Raw genomic sequence first — 18,584 nt, 5'->3', positions numbered from 1 at the left:
TTGGGGCCCAGGCATCAGGCAGAGCCTAAATGTGCTCAAGGAGACAATTAGTGAAAGCAGGATAGCCATCTCTGGATGCCGAAGAAAAGCCCTGGGGGTAGGGGCTGCTCCTTATGGCTGCAGCTCCTGTGGTCTTTAGAGTTCTTGCTTTTTACTGGCCAATCTCTGTTATGGTTAATAATGCTTTATGTTAAACTTTCTCTGTTCAAATTATTATTCTCTGATTGGACCCTGACTGATACACCGTGGCCAACCACGTCAGCTGAACTCCCAGTTGGAGGCCAGCACCAAGTCCAGCCATGTGAGATTTTGGCCTTTCAGACATTCTAGCCCTCCAAACAGCATCTTGTAAAGTAGAACTGCTCAGTAAGCCCACAGAAGCCTGAGGCATGATAAAGTATTGCTGCTTTAAGCCTCTCCATTTGGGTGACTTGTTATGTGTAATAGATATCTGAAACACCTCCCTACGGCCCAGTAGATATCATCATCCCACTCTAAATTTGAAGGAACTTAAAGCTCAGTGAGGCTTAGTGATTTGCCCACAGTTACAGACTAGTAAATGACTGAACTGGCACTCAAAGGGCATTAACATAGCCCTTTCAAACACAATCCCACGTAGGGAGCTAGAAGGATCTTAGGAATACTGTCCAATCTCTCCATTCCACAGCCAAGGCAGCTGAAGATTAGGGGCTGGAAGCAATTTTCCCAAAGTCACACATGTGGCAAATGGCCACTGAGGCTTGGAATGAGAAGCCCAGTTCTCCTGACTCTCAACCCAAGGCTCTTTCTCCCCGCACAGTGCTTCTCTCACATACTTCCCTTCTCTCACATACCTTCCTTCCATTCTCACCTGTCTTTTTCCCCATGAACTTTCCCCTCCAGGAAGGCCTTGGGGTGGGGGCAGTGGATGATCACCCTGGTTGAGAACCCCTAGAAAACATATGGCCACATCTAGAGACATTTTTAGTTGTCACAAGAGGGTGGTGGAGGACGCTTGGCATCTAGCTGATTGAGGCCAGAGATGCTACTAAACATCCTATCAAATGCACACAACAGCCCTAAAACAAAGAATGACCCAGCCCACACACTGTCAATAGTGCTGAAGTTGAGAAATCCTGGTCTAGAGAAACCCATGATCCCATAAGACTCCCTGGCTCTCTGAGTCTTCTTTCATTTTCCCCAAGGCCTGGGCTGCTCAAGGACAGATGGGCGGCACCTACTGTGGTCATTTTCAGCTACTGAAAACTAGTGGATAAACGGGTCCTGAGGCGCTCTGGCAGGGAACCCCTATCACAGGAGGGCCCTGGCATTTTCAAGACTCTGAGACACTAGGCTTGATTCGCTACAATGAGTTTATTGGAAACACAGAGTGAAACAAAGACAAAGGAGAAGGCAGCAGAGTCATTAGTTTTTCAGAAGCTCTTGCGGGCCACACGTGGGCCTGTCCCTCGCAGAGTCACAGAACCACCATCCAGGGTGCACGTCTCCATTCCACAGGCAGAAGCGCATGGGCAGAGTCCCAGGTCGTGCAGACAGGGACATTCCCGGGCCTCCCCCGTTCCTCCAAGCTTTGGGGAAGAGGTCAGGCAAGACCAATGCATACAGCAAAAAAACAGAAGGTAGGCGGAAGAAAAGGATGAATCCTCGGGACAACAAATTGACTACCAGGAAAGGCTAGAGAGAGAGAGACCACGGCGCTGGCCGGGCCTCCCCGGACTCCTGCGACCAGGGGTGGCTCCCAGAGCGGAGCGGTGGGGAGGGCACTTAGAGTGCACGCAGCTGGCGGCGGCTCTTGGGAGGCCGGCCAGGGCGGCGCGTTCCGGTGGCCCGAGGACTGGCTGGGTGGAGAATGATGGCTACAGGCGCTGGCAGAGGCCGCAGCTTCCTAGCACCTCTTACAGCTGCCGCCGCAGGCGCCAATCCCGATGGAGGGGGCGCAAGCGTTAGTGGTGCCCACCACCACGTTGCTGTTGCTGGGGACGCTGCTGACTCTGGTGGAGACAACAGGGGCAGTAGTGGAGGCACAGAGATCGCCACAGACGACGCCACCGCGGGAGCTGCTGACGCCTGCAGGAAGAAGAGACGGAGGCGTGCGTCAGGCGCAGCCGCTGCCTGAATGGGTGGCTCGCTGTGAGCCCACGCGCCCTTTCCCCAGAGGCTCCTAGACCCGCCCTGCAGAAGGAGGGGACGGACCCCACTACTTACAGACATTCACCGAGCCAACGCCCTCACACAGCCTGCGGGGAGAGAAGGGCAGAGGTCAGTGCCTCAGAAAAGGCGCTGGGCCCCCGCGACTGAGGTGGAGGGGGTACATCTGTGGCCCTCCATCTGGGCACTTGCCAAAGGGAGGGGGCAAGAAATGCTCTCAACCAGGAGCCAGCGTAGCCCCGGGTCACTGTGAGGGTCTGGAGACAGAAGGCCTGTAAGTGCCTGGCTCTCCACTGCTCCTGAACTGTGCAACCCCAGCTTCAGCCAGCCTCAGCCTGGGCTTCCTTATCAGGAAAATCTACTTCGTAGATCTCTTATGAGGAATGAATCAAATAAGAGGCGTCCAGTGCTTAGAGCCTGGCTCATAGCCCTTAAGAGCTATTAGCTGCCACTGCCTGGAAGTTGGCTCTGACTGAATTGCAGGTGCATTTGAGGGAAGCAGATTTAACTTCTGAAATCCAGTCTGATTGGTGTCATTAGATTATAGGCGTCAGGGGGGTAGACTTTGTTGTCTGTTCCGTTCCCCACCACCTAAAAATAATGCCTGGCTCAATACAAAACTGTTGGATAAACTAATGGGATTTTAGAACAGGCTCAGAGACTGCCCACCACCGTCGTCTCATCCAGCAGATGGAAAGGCTGAGGCCCAGAGGGAGGACATGTCCAATGACAAGGCAGGGCTGTCACCCCAAACACTCATTTCCACCCAGCCCACATTTCCCTCCCACATAGCTTCCCCTAAGGGAAGAAAATGGAGTTCCCCTGAAAGCACACTGGCCAAGGATTGGTGAAATCAGCTTCAGATAAGAGAAGCCACAGCCACCATCAAATCGTCCCATGCCCAGGTTCCCTAGGCAACACACACCAAAGCTCCTGAGTTCATTCCAAGAGCCCTGTGTGTTGGAGGAGTGGGCCGCTCAGATTCCAATGCCATCTCCATGTGTCTCTCCAACTTCCAAATTCAGACTTGGAAAACTCCTCCTCCCAGAATTCTTCACTTATGAAATTTCCCAGGCCCAGCCAGACCCCTGCCTCTGAGCTTTCCAATGGAACAACTCGAGTTTGTTGGAAATCTCATCATGTGGTCACTTTAATTTCTAGGTCCCAAACCTGTGTTCCCCATTTCCCAAATACACAAGATGCTCCCTCTACATCCCCAATCTTCACCCGCCTCTCCCCAGGGCCAAGGGCCTGACTGTCCACAAAAAAAAAAAAAAAAAAAAAGAGCTTAGAGTGAAACCAACTGACTAACTAGGGGAAAGAAACCAAGGGCAAAGACTGCGCTCACATTTTGGGAGCATTGTCCTTCTGGGAGCAGGAGCTGTATAGCTGCCCTCCAGCTGTATAGCTGGCCTTCAGCCATAGGAAGGCTGAGTGATCAGTAGGTCTTCTCCACTCCCCCCACCTCTGAAGCAAGCAAGCAAAAATCCTGAGAGCAAGGCATAACTGCCCCAACGGGTAAGTCCTTACTCTGTGTCTAACTCATTCCCACTTGCTGCAATAGAAGACCCCTTTGGGATGTTCATTGCCATTATAATAGAAAAATGTGAGTTGATGGTGTCATTTATCTGAAGCTGTCCTTATGGGATGTATCTGAACTCCCAGGTCTGGAGCTGGAGCCAGGGCCAGACTAGGAAAAACAGAACAAATCCTGAGAGGCACTTGCAGCTATAGCTGGAAGGGAAGGAGCACTACCCAGGCAAGCTGGCCCCAAGCCTTAACTAGGCTTCTCAGTAACAGGAATACCTGCTGCCAGATTACTGGATCTCAACTGAGATTAACAAGACCGCAATTTCAGATCAGTGCCCAGGTGAACATGAGAGACTCAAGCAGCGCTAGATCATACTTAGGGGACTTACACAAATTACCTATCTGGTTGCAGGGTGGGGAGGTTAAGAAACAAAACTTGAGTGCTGCCGGGAGTGTGAAGACAGGGCACGCTGAGAACTCTGGCACGGCTGGGAAAGGGAAAGGTCTATGGGACCCACCTCTGCTCCTCGCCCTCCAGCAGGCGCCTGTAGGTGGCAATCTCAATGTCCAGGCCCAGCTTGGAGTTCATCACCTCCTGGTACTCCCTGATCAGGCAGGCCATGTCCTGCTTGGCCTTCTGCAGGGCGCCCTCCAGCTCCGCCAGCTTGCAGCGGGCATCGCTGAGGGCCGCCTCACCCTGCTGCTCAGACTGGGCCACTGCAGCCTCCAGCTTGGAGTTCTGAAGACAACAGAGAGAACAAGGTAGATCAGAATCTCTGGGTCTCTCTGATGCTTACCTGGATGAGACCATGCTCCCCACCAACCTGGGAGCACCCCAGAGCACAGCCTCTCGCCTTCATCACCTAGGACTCACTGAGAGACCACAACCAGGGACTCTACATGGACAAAGGGGCTGGAGAATGAATGCTGAGATCCAGATGGGGCACACATAGGCTGTGTGACAATGGTTAGGCCCTCGGTCTCTCTGACCTTGGGCACAGATGCCCCATACCTGGCACTTGGCGTTCTCCACCTCGGCCGTCAGCCTCTGGATCATGCGGTTCAGCTCGTTGATCTCCTCCTTGGTGCGGCGCAGGGTCTCCCCATGCCTAATCACCGTGGCCTTCATCTCCTCACACTGGGGGAAGTAGAGATGCTCATGAGGCTCAGGGTGGGACTTCCCATCCATTCAGGGCACCACGGATGATTATGCAGGTTGTACAGTGCTCAGCCTGTGCAACCACACATGGCAGTCCTGCCCTGCCACCCTAACCTCAGAGTGGCAGCCATCTCTTCTCATCCCCAGAGACCAGCATCCCCAGTAAAGGAAACCTATTTAATAGATACCTCACATCCCTCCCACTGCCATGTTTAGCAGGCAAGTGTCCTGTGCCACTCACCTTGCTGCGGTACCAGGACTCGGCCTCGGCCCGGCTGCGGGTGACAATGTCATCGTACTGTGCCTTGATCTCGGCGACGATGCAGTCCATATTCAGGTCCCGGCTGTTGTCCAGCTTGACAACCACAGAGGTGTCTGAGATGTGGGACTGGAGAACGCGGATCTCCTGCAGGAGGTGGGGGCCGTGACTTTAGTTGAGAACACAGCCCCACCCACCATGTCCTGACTCCACCTTCTCAGGCTTTCTCTGGTCCCCAGCCCTGCCCCCTCACACAGCCTCAGGGACTGCAACCTCTACCCACATCCTGTCCAATACTCCCACCCCCCCAACTCTCCTCTCTGCTGGCCGCCAGGTCTCTGCCTGGCCCCTGGGCCCGCACCTCCTCATACAGCCGCCTCAGGAAGTCGATCTCCTGGATCAGGGCCTCCACGTTGGCCTCCAGGTCTGACTTGCGGAGGTAGGCGCAGTCCACATCCTGGAAAGGTGGGGAGTGTTAGAGCTCAGAGGACCCCGGTAATCTAGCCCCCAGACTCGTCTCTCTGCCCATCCATTCCATGCAGCCAGGGGAAAGCAGTCCCCGGTGTCCCATTCCCATGCCTCTCCTTCTCTTCTGCCCTTCCTGAGATGAGCTGGCATCCTCTGCCCCTCTGAGGATAAATCCTGTTTGCTTTGGGCATGACTCACCAGCCTTTCACCCCTCCTTGCCCTCCTGTCTCTCCCTTCTCCCCTCTCCTGCTCCAGGAAGCCTGCCCAGACTGACCCCCCTGCTCTCACACCTTGACCCTTTCCTGTCCTTCAGTAGTGCTCCAAGAGCCCAGTTCCTGCTGCTGATTCTGCTCCGTCCTCCCTTAGACCCTGGGATTGTGTCTGTGCCTCAAGGTCCGACTCCCCAAAATGCTAGACAGACTGCACTGTCTCTCAGCAGAGACACTGTATCTGCTATGGCTCCAGGGGACTCAGCAACAGACCACAACCTCTGGAGCAGAGCAGGACACACAGAGGACAGTGCAGCGACCCCCTCACCCAAGGCAGGTGCTGATAGATGTTCCAAGGTCATTGTCCTTTTTCAAGACCCTGGATGCTCCATCCAATGACCTGCACCTGGGCAGTCCTATCCTGCTGTGGAAAGGTCACTGTGCTCCACACTGAGGTTGAGACCCCCTGTGTGTCCCCAGGAAGAGCCTGTCATTCTGAGATCCCACAGATCTGTGCTTCTCAATCCTGTGTCACTTGCCTTCTTCAGAGCCACAAACTCGTTCTCAGCTGTTGCTCTCAGAGAAACCTCCTCCTCATACCTGAGGCAGAGCAGAGGGCAGAGAGGGGAGGTCAGGGCAAGGCAGGTCTCTGCAGAGCCCCCATCACATCACACTTCATCACAGCCACGGGGACAGTACTAGAAACACCCCCACACAGCCCGGGCCTGGCAGACTAGCTGAGTGCTTTCCGGTTGGATGTGGGATGTGTCTGGGATTCTCTCTCCACTTCGAACTGGGGAGGAAGAGGGCTCACCTGGTACCTCCCAGTCCTGTTCCCAAAGGGTCTCTGAGGTCCCCCAGGAGGCAAATAAGACTCAGCCCCCAACCCCATCCTGGGAGTAAACAGCATATCCTCCCGGGGCCTGTAGCCCCAACCTCCCTTCACTGGTGTGAATCCCAGCTCAGGTGCTGGACCTGCAGACCCTCGGAGCTTAGAACCCAAGGCAGTGGGAACACCCAGAGCCCCAGACCTGTCACTCGTGAGAGACCCTGGGCTCACATCTGACAGGTGCTACAGGTGTCGGGGCTGAGGGTCAGGAGAGAAGCAGAACCCTGCAGAGGCTTCCTCCCCACCGAGCGCAGGGGAGAGCTGCTGGGTGATGTGGCTCAGGGAAGAGAAGGCTGAAGTGGGATAGAGACAGGTAGTGGGAGTCACAGGCCTCCTCTTACACAGGTGTCTGGGCAAAGATTCCACAAATGAAAAGACTCGGCCACCCTCGGTCATCCTAGTGGTCATGGCCACTCACCCTACCCAGGAGTTCTTATTGTCTAATCCAGTGTATTTAACCTAAACCCCATTCCTGTGCCCAGCATCCCTCCTGCTGTCACTCACTTCTTCTTGTAGCCCTCCAGCACCTCCTGCACGTGGTTGAGCTCTGAGGCCAGCCTCCCACTGTCAGCCTCCACGCACTCGGCCTCCCGCCGCAGAGTCTCGATGTAGCCCTCGAACAGGGGCTCCAGGTTGCTCTGGCAGCACTCGCGGTTCTGGAAGAACTGCAGCTTTGTCTCCAGCAGCTTGTTCTGCTGCTCCAGGAAGCGCACCTGCCATTCAGGGTGGGAAGGAGGGGCAGATGGTTTCTGGTGCCCCCAAAGACAGCTCTGGGGACCTGGTGGAGGAGGGATACTTTAAAGGAAATCCCCAAATCTGGAGCTTATCTGCGATTGAGTAGAGGTGGGCAGTGGGAGACAGAGTTTCTGGATTTCCTGGTCATGATCTGTGCCTAGATTTCCCACTCAGGAATGGAGCAAGGGCTGGGTGGTGTCAGTGCCTGCTCTCTGGGGAGCTGAGTGACCCCAAGCAGATGAACACAGTGGAGGCTCAGCTCCTCACTCTGAAGCCAGGTGAGGCAGCATCCCTCACAGGCAGAGTACCCAGGTTCGGATCTCAGATGGGATTTCTGGGGATGGTGCCAAGAAGAGGGTGTCTAAATTGAATCACCATCTGGAAGGGAGCTCAGCTGTCCCAGCTCTTCCCCTATGTCATCTGGAAGTCAGTGCACCCTACTTTCTCACCCTGGGGCCGCCCAAATCCCTCTGAGTTCAGCAGCAGCGGTCACATGTCCCCCACCCCCAAATCCCTGATGTCTAGCTTGTGTCCCAGAGCAGCCTGGCCACACTTTTCCTTCACAAGCTCCCTGTATCTGAACTGTCAGCTGAATCTGCGTCTTGAGTGCCTGTGTGTGTCTCTGTGTGTGTGTGTGTGTCTGTCTGTGTGTCTGCGTGCCTCTCCCATCAGACTGGGATCTCAGGCAGTCAGAGGTCTTTCTGTCTCTGACTCCATCCTCAGTGCCCAGCCCTGGCTGTGTAGGTGGTGGGAGTTCAGGAAGGGTGTGATCCAGGACACCCACCTTGTCGATGAAGGCCGCGAACCTGCTGTTGAGGGATTTGATCTGCTCCTTCTCCTCCTGCTTCACGCACTGAGCATTGGGGTCAATCTCCAGGTTGAGGGGCGTGAGGAGGCTCTCGTTGACCGACACGGTGGTGATGCATGGGGGGCTGGGCCCGCACACGCCCCCAGAGCGGTAGCCGAAACTGCGTCCGCAGGAGCCGGCCCTATAGCCTCCGCACACGCTGTGGCTGCCAAAGCCCCCGGAGAGGCCGCGGTAGCAGGAGATGCCGCGGTAGGGGGCAGCAGTGATGCAGCAGCGGCCAGGCCGGGGCCCGCAGGCCGAGATGCAGCTGAAGGCGCGGCCACCACAGTAAGATCCGCAAGTCATGGTGCTTTTTGGGGAAGAGAGGAGGTTCTGAGGATGGAGACGTCCGAATGGAGAGTACAGTGGTCGGGGCGTCAGGCGTTCACTATTTGCACCTCTGTAGGCCTTTTATATAAGTGGGGAAACTGTGACCACGTGGGTCGGAGCAATTAGAAGGCTTTATGGGCTTGGGTTGTGTAGCTGCTGTCGCTCCCCACTTAATGTGCTTAATTGGTGCCCAGAAGCAGCCAGATGTTTATGATACTTTGCCCTAAACTGCAGTTTTCCTCTTCAAAGGACCAACTCACGTCCCCCACACCCACCTCAACCTCCCAATACACAGTTGAGGAAACTGACGTTGGACGAAGGAGTGAGCAGTGACTCAGGTTGGAATGGAAGGGAAGGGGTGGGGCTGCTACTCTTTCTGTCCTGCCGGGTTTGACATTGTCGATGCGCTGTCCGTGGTGCTGATAGGACTAGCCAGGAAAGTTGGGAGAGGGAATCCCATGATGTGGAACTTGGGGGGCGTTTGATGGTTTCTCCGAACCAGATGGCCTGTTTCTGCACCCCAAAAAGCCCCACATTTACAGAATCTCTAACTTAAGTCACCTTCTCAGGACCCCAATTCCTCCACACGTACTCCCAAATCCCTTATCTATACCTATCAACATGTTTTTCTCTCTCCCACTCTCTGGTGCACACACACACACACACACTCACACACAATGCACTCACATGTTGGCCTTCCTACTCACAACCTCCCTCTCTCTTTAACACACACACTCACACACACAATGCTTTCACATGCTGACCTTTCTACCCACTATCTCACACACACACACTCACAGGTTCTCACCTGCACATTCAACTAGCATGTATACTAGTCCTCAGGCCACTTTATTAGGCCATATTGGCCAGCTTGGCTGAGCGAAGGCATTCCCTCCCTCAGAGTGTCCCATGAGGCCTCAGGGGCACACACTAGCCCACTGGTCCCAGGAAAGCACAATTACTTCCCACAAGGCCCTAGACAAGGATTGAATGTCTGGATGTCCTCTCAGGCCTCTGTGTAACCTCCAGGGCCTAGAAGGTCTAGGGTGAGCACCACTGTTATGAATCTGTATAGTGTCTGGCTCAGATTATGAGATCATGTAGAGCCACATGAGGAGAGCATCCAGCCCCTGCTATCATCTCCTGAGTCTCTGCTGCTTTCCACACTATACTCCTTGAAACTCCTGCATGGAAGTTTGTCAGTACCCTTGGCAGGTGCCAGAGAACAGATCTATATTTGTGTGTGCCATCCATCTAGTATAAGTAGTGTGGGTCTTGAACTCACGAGGGCTGGGTAGGAACCAAGACTCTGCCCTGAGTATCCCAGTGTAATCTGGGGGAAGGCACTTGACTCTCCTGGGAAATAGGTTAAGGCTTTCCCTCCTACTACTGCCTTAGAGTTACAGAGATGTGTACAAGCTCAGCAGACTCCAGAGCACAGAGCAGAAGGGCTTCATTACAATCATTAGGAGGCAGTGGGCTCAGGGGCAGTGTTTATTCAGAATTCATGTTCTGACCCACTAATTGAACCAACCAGAATTTTATTTTAATGAAATGGATTATGAGAAAATCAAATAGAGCAGAGTAGACCAGAAAATAGTAAATTGCACCATATGTCACGAGAATAACTTGTTACATGCCCTTTTTATTTCAGTTGTATGGCATATGTATATGTATGTGCATACCCAGTCACTATGTAAAATTATTTCTTACTATAGTTGCAGCTGAAAAGTTGAAATATCCATTTCTCATTGTATACAAAAACCAAATTAAAATGGATTAAAGACTTAAATGTAAGACCTGAGACTATGAAACTGAGACTACTAGAAGAAAACATTGAGGAAATGCTTAAGACATTGACCTGGACAAAGATTTCTTGATTGAGACCTCAAAAGCAAAGGCAACCAAAGCAAAAAATGAACAAATGGTATCACATAGAGCTAAAAGAACGTCTGCACACCAAAGGAAACAATCGACAAGGTGAGAAAATGACCTACAGAATGGAAGAAATATTTGCAAACTATTCAACTGACAAGGAATTAGTAGCTGCAACATATGAGGAACTCAAACAACTCAATAGCAAGTAAACCAAATAATCTGATTTTAAAATGGGCAAAAGATCTGAATAGACATTTCTCAAAAGAAGAATATACATGGCCAACAGGTATGTTAAAAATGCTCAACATATCATCGAAGAAATACAAATCAATACCACAATAAGATTACCATCTTAACCCAGTTAAAATGGCTTTTATCAAAAAAGAAAAAAAAAGGATGCTGGCAAGGATGTGGAGAAAGGGGAACACTTGTACGCTGCTGGTGGGATGTAAATTACCACAGTCACTAAGGAAAACAGTATGGAGGGTCCTCCAAAAGCTAAAAATAGAACCACCAGATGATCCAGCAATCCCACTACTAGGTATACTTCCAAAAGAAAGAAAATTCATATATCAAAGAGATATCTGCACTCCCATGTTTATTGCAGTGCTATTCATTATAGCCAAGATTTGGAATCAAGCTCAGTGTCCATCAATGGATGAATAAAGAAAATATGTTACAGATACACTATGGAATATTATTCAACCATAAAAAGGAATGAAATCCTGCCATGTGCAACAACATGGATGGAACTGGAGGAAATTATGTTAGGGAAAATAATTCAGGCACAGAAAGACAAATTTCAGATGTTCTTACACATATGTGAGAGCTAAAAAAATTGATCTCATCAGAGAGAGAGTAGAATGATGGTTACCAGAGGCTGGGAGGGGTAATTGGGAGGGGAAGATAAAGAGGTGTTAGTAAATGAATACAAAAATAAGTTAGATAACAGAAATGAGATTTAGTGTTCAGTAGCACAATAGAATGACTATAATCATTTATCGTGTATTTCAAAATAACTAAAGGAGTAGGTTTGGAACGTTCCCAACACAAAGAAATAATAAATGTTTGAGGTGATGGATATTCCAAGTACTCTGATTTGATCAGTACACATTTTATGCTTATCTCAAAATATCTTATGTAGCCCATATATATGTATAACTATTATGTACCCATAAAAAGAAAACATAAAAATAAATAAATAAAAAGTTTGAATACATGGCATATTAGTTAAGCACACAGACTCAGATTCTAAACTGCCTTGTTTCGAATTCTAGCTCTGCCATTCTCTAGCTGTGTAAACTCAGGCAATTACTAAACCTCCATGTACCTCATTTCATGGTTTCTAAAATGAAGGAAATAATAGTGCCCACCTCATAAAGTTGTTGTAAAGATTAAAAGAGTTAATCCATGTAAATCACTTAGAACTAAGCCTGGCACACTCTAAGTGTGTAATCATATTAGTTGTTGTTGTTGTTGCTGCTGCTGCTGACATATCTGCAGCATTGATGGGATATACTCACCCACATGCCTAAGCCATCTGTGTCCAGTTTCCATTAACTCTGCCTATCTTAAAGAACTTGTAGAAGGATTAAATGAAATAATGCATGGACAATGTTTAACAGCACATAGAAAATGCTCAATAAATGTTATCTACTGTATTCTACAATGGGAGCCAGTCCAAGGGGCAGAGGATCTTAGACCTTTGGCCATGGTTACTCCTTTTGTCCTCGAAAAGAACACCAAAACAAATGCCCCTCCTTCCATCTCTGCTCCAGCCTGATTGCCTCAGAGAAGGTCCAATGAGAATCTCTTCTCTTTGCAAAGGAACACATCACCAATCCTTGGGCAACCATACTACTGGATGAGAAGAGAAGCTTGGATAATCTGAAAATTCTGAATCTGTGAATAATTCATAAGTGTGTATTTATTATTTGGACTTAACAGACCATTAGAAATCCTCAGTCACAAATCAAATGATGGCACACTCACTCATCTTTATTTTTGCCTGATCCTAAAACCTCCTTATTGGTCAGTAGCCAGAGGATTTCATGGGGTTGAGGTTGGGAGATACGACCTTGATAATTCATCCAAGTACAATGGTGCTCCAATGAGAACAAGAGAAGGCAAGCTTTCTTTGCAGATGGACAAATGGAAGTTGGCGTTGAGGAAGAACTTCCCAGAAGGAGACAAGTAGTCATTGTTTTCTAAAGGAGCTTGCATTATCTCTTCCATTTAGGGAGGCTTTATGTAAAAGAAAGACACTTCTTATTCTGCAGTGGCCACCATTTTTGTGGAGATAAGGTGAACAAAAGACCTTCAGATCTGGAGATCAGAGTCTCTTAGCCCAAGTGGAACTTTATTTCAAGGGGCACCTGTAAAGAATGGGCAAATTAGGTGATTTTAACATTAGGAAGTTCTTGTTCAGTGCTCCCTTCAGTTCATTCTGCTCCCTGGAGGGTATTATAAGGCAGACTCCTCAAGATAGTTGACCGCTTAGAGTAGATAAAATTTTCCAGCTGGGGAACTCAGGGATTTTGTGACTGATATTTCCTAGCTCTATGCTCAATCCTGTCTTAATTTTGGAGGGAAGGAGGCACTAAGAGGAGGAAGGAGACATGGGTTCTGGAGCTCCCAGTCTGGTAGAGCATATTCAAATTCATGAGAAAGGCCAGAAGTCTAAAGAGGGTTATTTTTCAGACATACTGTCAGATGCTGAGGAATGCAATGACTGCTGACAGTGTCCTTTTCTAGGACAATGTGCAATTGCAGCTAATCTGATGGGAAAGGCAAGAAAGGCTCCCTGGAGAGGGTGAGGACAAGCTTTAGGCAAAAGGCGGACAGGACAGTGTTGATGAGAAGATGTGCATGGAGGCATTTCAGACAGTGAGAGACAATGAGACAGGGCTAGTGGGTGGACAACAGGTGATCCTGTGGGCCCTTGCAGGAGTGGAGAGGATCTTGAGATGCTGTGACAGTGGAGACAGAGGGAGAAAGCCAGTTGAGGCACAGCCCTCAAAAGCAGGGACAGTGTCATCCCTGAGACTCTGCTACACAGCTGTGGGCTGGAAGGCAGCCTTTGACATCTAGAGCATCTGCATGCCGGGTTTACAGGTGTCCAGAGGGCCATGCCCTTACTAACCTTGCAGCTGGCTCATGCTTTCTACTCATAGAAAGCAGATGCAGGCCAGGGTCCAGTGAAGGAAGTTGAGGGGTAGTGGGGAGACTGCTTATACAACACCTGGGCTGTTGAGATGTTGATAATGGAGTTGACCCAGGCCAGTTGGGTGGGTAATTGGGGAGAGGCCCAAGTCAGAGCCCTGCCTTCTCAGCCAAGAGAGCCCAGGACACTGGCCAATTATACATCAGAACTCACCAGAGAGGAGTCCCACTGGAAAAGGGCCAGAAGGCCTCTGTGGGATGCCTGGGTGGGGCTGGAGCCTGACTCAAAAGCTCCATCCTGGTGACGTTCATCCCACTAACCAGCTGAGTACCTGCACCTCCCTCACCCCATGTCCCTGCCCTGTGAGGGTTCATTACTATAAATCTGGAGCTATGGTGCCTACCTCTTCCAGTGGGTCTACACACACTTCCCCTTGGTGCTGTGCTGCTTCCCCCATCCACCTCCTCCTCTGCTCTTTCATCCCTGGAGTGACCCCTCCACCATACTCCCCAGATCTTCTCCCACTTTTCCTCCACTGTCCTCCAGTTTCCCCCTCTTCCTGACTATCTCCCAAGATCTCTCCCTCATTTTCTTCTCCACCCATGCAGCACTCTCCTTCTCTTCTTCTAAGTTGCCCTTGAGAATAATAGTCTAAGACCAAGTATTTATTTCTGCCTCTTTTCCTGGAAATCTTCTTTGATTCACTTTTCTCTTTCCTTCTCCAATCTGGCCTCTGGTCTCTAGTCTGCCCCAAGGCCTTCAAGATCCTTGCTCTCTGGCCGGGCGCGGTGGCTCAAGCCTGTAATCCCAGCACTTTGGGAGGCCGAGACGGGCGGATCACAAGGTCAGGAGATCGAGACCACAGTGAAACCCCGTCTCTACTAAAAATACAAAAAATTAGCCGGGCGCGGTGGTGGGCGCCTGTAGTCCCAGCTACTCAGGAGGCTGAGGCAGGAGAATGGCGGGAACCCGGGAGGCGGAGCTTGCAGTGAGCGGAGATCGCGCCACTGCACTCCAGCCTGGGCAACAGCGTGAGACTCCGTCTCAAAAAAAAAAAAAAAAAAAAAAAAAAAAAAAAAAAAAAAAGATCCTTGCTCTCATTGACTGACTTTCCCTACCACCCCCTTATAACCCAAGCCAAGGACTTTGCTTGGGTTAAGGACACATCTCACTCACTTCATTGTTCCTTCAGGCCCCAGCAAGGAAGGTCACCTCTCTCCACCCCCACCCCCAGGAATGACCACATCATCTGCTTCTTGTGTCCCCACCCTATCCTACCACATAGCTTTGCACAATAAACCACCAAGCTTTGATGGCTCCATTACTTAGCACTTAATATGCAGCTGGTATTCTTTTCATTCATTCAACAAATATTTATTGAGCACCTACTATGTGCCAAGCCCTTGGAACATATCCACAAAGAAAACTTTTGTACATATTGATGTGTTGCAGGGTTTGCATTTTTTTTCATGATCTGGGTATGTGTCCAGCTTTTCTCTTAATACTGGAAGCTCGCCAAGAACAAGGGTGAGCTCTCCTATACCCTCTGGCCCTGAACCCTGAGAGCAACCTCCATGGCCCTGCAGAGGGCATGGGGCAAGATGAGTATTTGTGTTTGTATGTTATGTACAAACACCAGCTACTGTGTGATACTTATTACTGATGGTTGATGGAGTACAGAAGGGAGCGCAATGGGACAAATGCATCCCTTCCTTTGGGATCAGACACACAGGCTCTGGGTGCAAGCTCTTCTACTAACACACAACCTGAGCCTTAACCTCCCTAGACCTCAGTGTCCTCATCTATAAAATGAGAATAATAACACCAACCTCAAAGGGTAACTGTAAAAATTAAATGAGTTAATGCATGTTGGACTCTTAAAATAGTATCTAGCATGGTGTAAGATGAACATCAAAAGATGTTATTATTAAGTTTGGAAGAATAGTCATAAAATAGTTTTCTACATGAAACACCTACTACTTACATAACTTTTAAAAAAAAAAAAGCCACATACCCCAGAAAAACTCTTGCACAAATATACCAGAAGACATGAGAAGGGATGTTCATAGCAGCTCTGCTCGATCTACAGAACTCTGAAAACAACCGTGCAGTTATTGAGGTAGAAAGGCAAATAAACTGTGGTATAGCCATGCAATGAGTGAAATCCACAGTGAAAATGATCACAGAACAGCTACAGGAAGCAGCATTTAATGGAAGAAACCAGGTGCACAAGGATCCATACAACATGAGTCCATTTATGTGAAGTTCAAAGGCTGGAAGAAGAAACAATATGTCATTACAAGATGGGTACATTGGTTTTAAAACTGTAAGAAAAGCAAGGGAATAATTAAACACAGAATGCAGGAGAAGAGTCACCCTAGGCCAGGAAGGAGTAGGGTACAATCAGAACGAGGTACATAGGAAGCTCCTGAAATACACACATGTTCTATTTTTTCCTGTAAGTGGTAGGTATTGGTACAGATCTAACCACCTATACATTCTTTTGTGTTGAAATATTTCACAATAAAAATAATTGTTACCTCCATAAAGTTAAAATCTTTCCTCTTTACCTTGCCAGAGCCAAGACCATAGAGTGGAGATTCTGCCATCTTCCCTCCCCTCCTCTCTGCCATCTTCCCTCCCCTCCTCTCTGCCATCTTCCCTCCCCTCCTCCCTTCCCCATGACAAGGTTTTTTTTCTCTGAAGAAAACAAGTTGAATGTCTTTTTAGGTCTTCAAAAATTAGCAGCAATTAATTCCTGAAGTTCAATGAAATGGTGTCAACGTTTGAATTTTTCATACCTTGTTTTAAATTGCTTCTTACATCTTTAAAATTGCTTAGTAAGGACCAGCCATTAGTAATTAGCTTGTGTTTATACATGCTGTTTTTATAAGGAGTTATACTGGTAGAAAAGGTGAAGTGTGGATGAGATGTACTTTGACTCATAGTGCTGCTCAGGACATCCAACCGCTGGTTTGCTGGGGACATCACTGCGCAATTGTGGGCAGTGCCCAGAATTGCAGATGAGGGTACAAAGAGCTTCAGAAGTGCTAGCCCAGCTGCCCTGAACTCACAAAGGAATAGCAGTGCCATACTCTTCTCTGGGGTGACCAGATAGCTCAACACCATCTGTGACCTCCCACATTTGTCCTGTCACAAGGCCACACTCTGAATGTTTTGCACAAATACCCTGAGCCCTACTCTCTTCTATTTTTTTCTTCTCCTCTCTTTTCCCATCAATCCTACCTGTTCTCTTTCCCTAAGGCTATTCTTTCTGCCTTTGCCCTTGAAGCACAGCAGCTCCAGGGGGCTACATGCCAGGTCATTTCACTTCCCTTTTCTTCTCCTCAATTTAATGCAAACCTCTGTACTTTATGAGCTAATTTTTCTAGGACCTGTTCTATTGGAGTGGGGGTGGTTCATTGGGTAAGTAGAACATAGTACAATCTATCAAAGTATTGTCATATACCAGAGGTATGCAAATAACTAAAACTGATGTTTTCCATCCCGTCCTTCAATTCTTAGCCATAGAGTGCTGCACATCTAACTCATACTCCTTCCCAGCCCCTAAATAGCCTCACATCGCCATGTGCCACATGTCCCTAAAGGGCCCCTCATGGTTCTAACCATCCCAACCCACTCTGACTCTGCCTGTCTTCCTTAGATAGATTCTCCCACACCCTAAATTCACAGATATTCCCCTGTAAACAACTTTCACTACCCTCTTGAACTTATCCAAGGATTAGGAAGTCGAGGGGTTGTCACAGCTTATAGGTAAGAAGGCATTGCAACTCCTGGCTCTGTCACTTACCAGCTGGGAGACTTTGGGCAAGTTATTTAACCGCCCTGACCCTTGGTTTCCTCATCTGTAAAATGGGGATAATGGTACATACTTCATATGATTGATGTGAGAATTAGAGATCATTTATGATATATAATGATGATCACATAGTAGGTGATCAATTGAAAAGAAACATATTCTTATCAAACCAGGATCTATGTTTCTCTACACAGTTCTTTCTAATTCTAATTCTCTACACAGTTTTTCCAAATACAGGGGGAAATGTACTCAAGTGATCCAACCTCCATCTCCCGGGTTCAAGAGATTCTCCTGCCTCAGCCTTCCGAGTAGCTGGGAATACAAGCACATCCCACCATACTGAGCTAATTTTTGTATTTGTAGTAGAGATGGGATTTCACCATCTCTGGTCTTAAATTCCTCCACTGCGGCTGGTCTTGAACTCTTGACCTCAGGTAATCCACTCGCCTTGGCCTCCCAAAGTGCTGGGATGACAGGTGTGAGCCACTGCGTCCAGCTGTGATTCAATTTAGCATCACCAATCCGATATTTCGTGCTTCCTAGGGTGACATACTAAGAGTTATACAGCATCTTTTATGAGGTATTCTACCCAACAATGTTTAATTTAAACCTAATCGAGCCTCTAGCCCAGTGCTGTCCAACAGAATTTTATGTGAAAATAAATAATAAATCAAATAAAAATAAATAATAAAGAAGTGTTCTTTATTTGCACTGTCTAATAAGGTAGGCACCACTTACAGGTAGATGCTGAGGTCTCAAAATGTGGATTGTGCAACTGAATACTAGATTTTTAACTTATTTAATTTTTACTAACTTAAAGTAGCCACATCTGCCTGTTGTCTACCAAATTGGACATCCCAGCTCAAGATTTAATTTCCAGTTTATAGAAAATACAAGGGCAAGAGCCACAAATTAAAGTATGTAAAATCTAGTTTTAAAATTCTTAGGACAGTTAGGAAAATTAAATCTGAGATGAATAGTAAGTTCAGATAGCTCTGAACACCATCTGTGACCTCCCACATTTGTCCTGTCACAAGGCCACACTCTGAATGTTTTGCACAAATACCCTGAGCCCTACTCTCTTCTATTTTTTTGTGCTTTGGAATTATTGTTAGTTTTCCTGCATAAGAAAATAGTACTCTCCTTATT

At 48.7% G+C, this 18,584-nt stretch overlaps 1 protein-coding gene across 1 annotated transcript; it reads right to left on the bottom strand.

The window, feature by feature from the left end:
* Window positions 1-1,337: 1,337 nt before the first annotated feature.
* LOC102120099 (keratin, type II cuticular Hb6) lies at window positions 1,338-8,631 on the bottom strand. Its single transcript, XM_045366512.3, has 9 exons — window positions 8,182-8,631; window positions 7,167-7,375; window positions 6,313-6,373; window positions 5,458-5,553; window positions 5,079-5,243; window positions 4,691-4,816; window positions 4,197-4,417; window positions 2,206-2,237; window positions 1,338-2,067 (listed from the first exon to the last, which is right to left on the bottom strand). Exons 1-9 carry the CDS (start codon window positions 8,548-8,550, stop codon window positions 1,886-1,888), a joined length of 1,461 nt encoding a protein of 486 aa, XP_045222447.1. The 5' UTR covers window positions 8,551-8,631; the 3' UTR covers window positions 1,338-1,885.
* Window positions 8,632-18,584: the final 9,953 nt, after the last annotated feature.

This window comes from Macaca fascicularis, chromosome 11, assembly GCF_037993035.2.
Source record: "Macaca fascicularis isolate 582-1 chromosome 11, T2T-MFA8v1.1".
NCBI lineage: Eukaryota > Metazoa > Chordata > Mammalia > Primates > Cercopithecidae > Macaca > Macaca fascicularis.
This window is presented reverse-complemented; position numbering and strand designations above follow the sequence as displayed.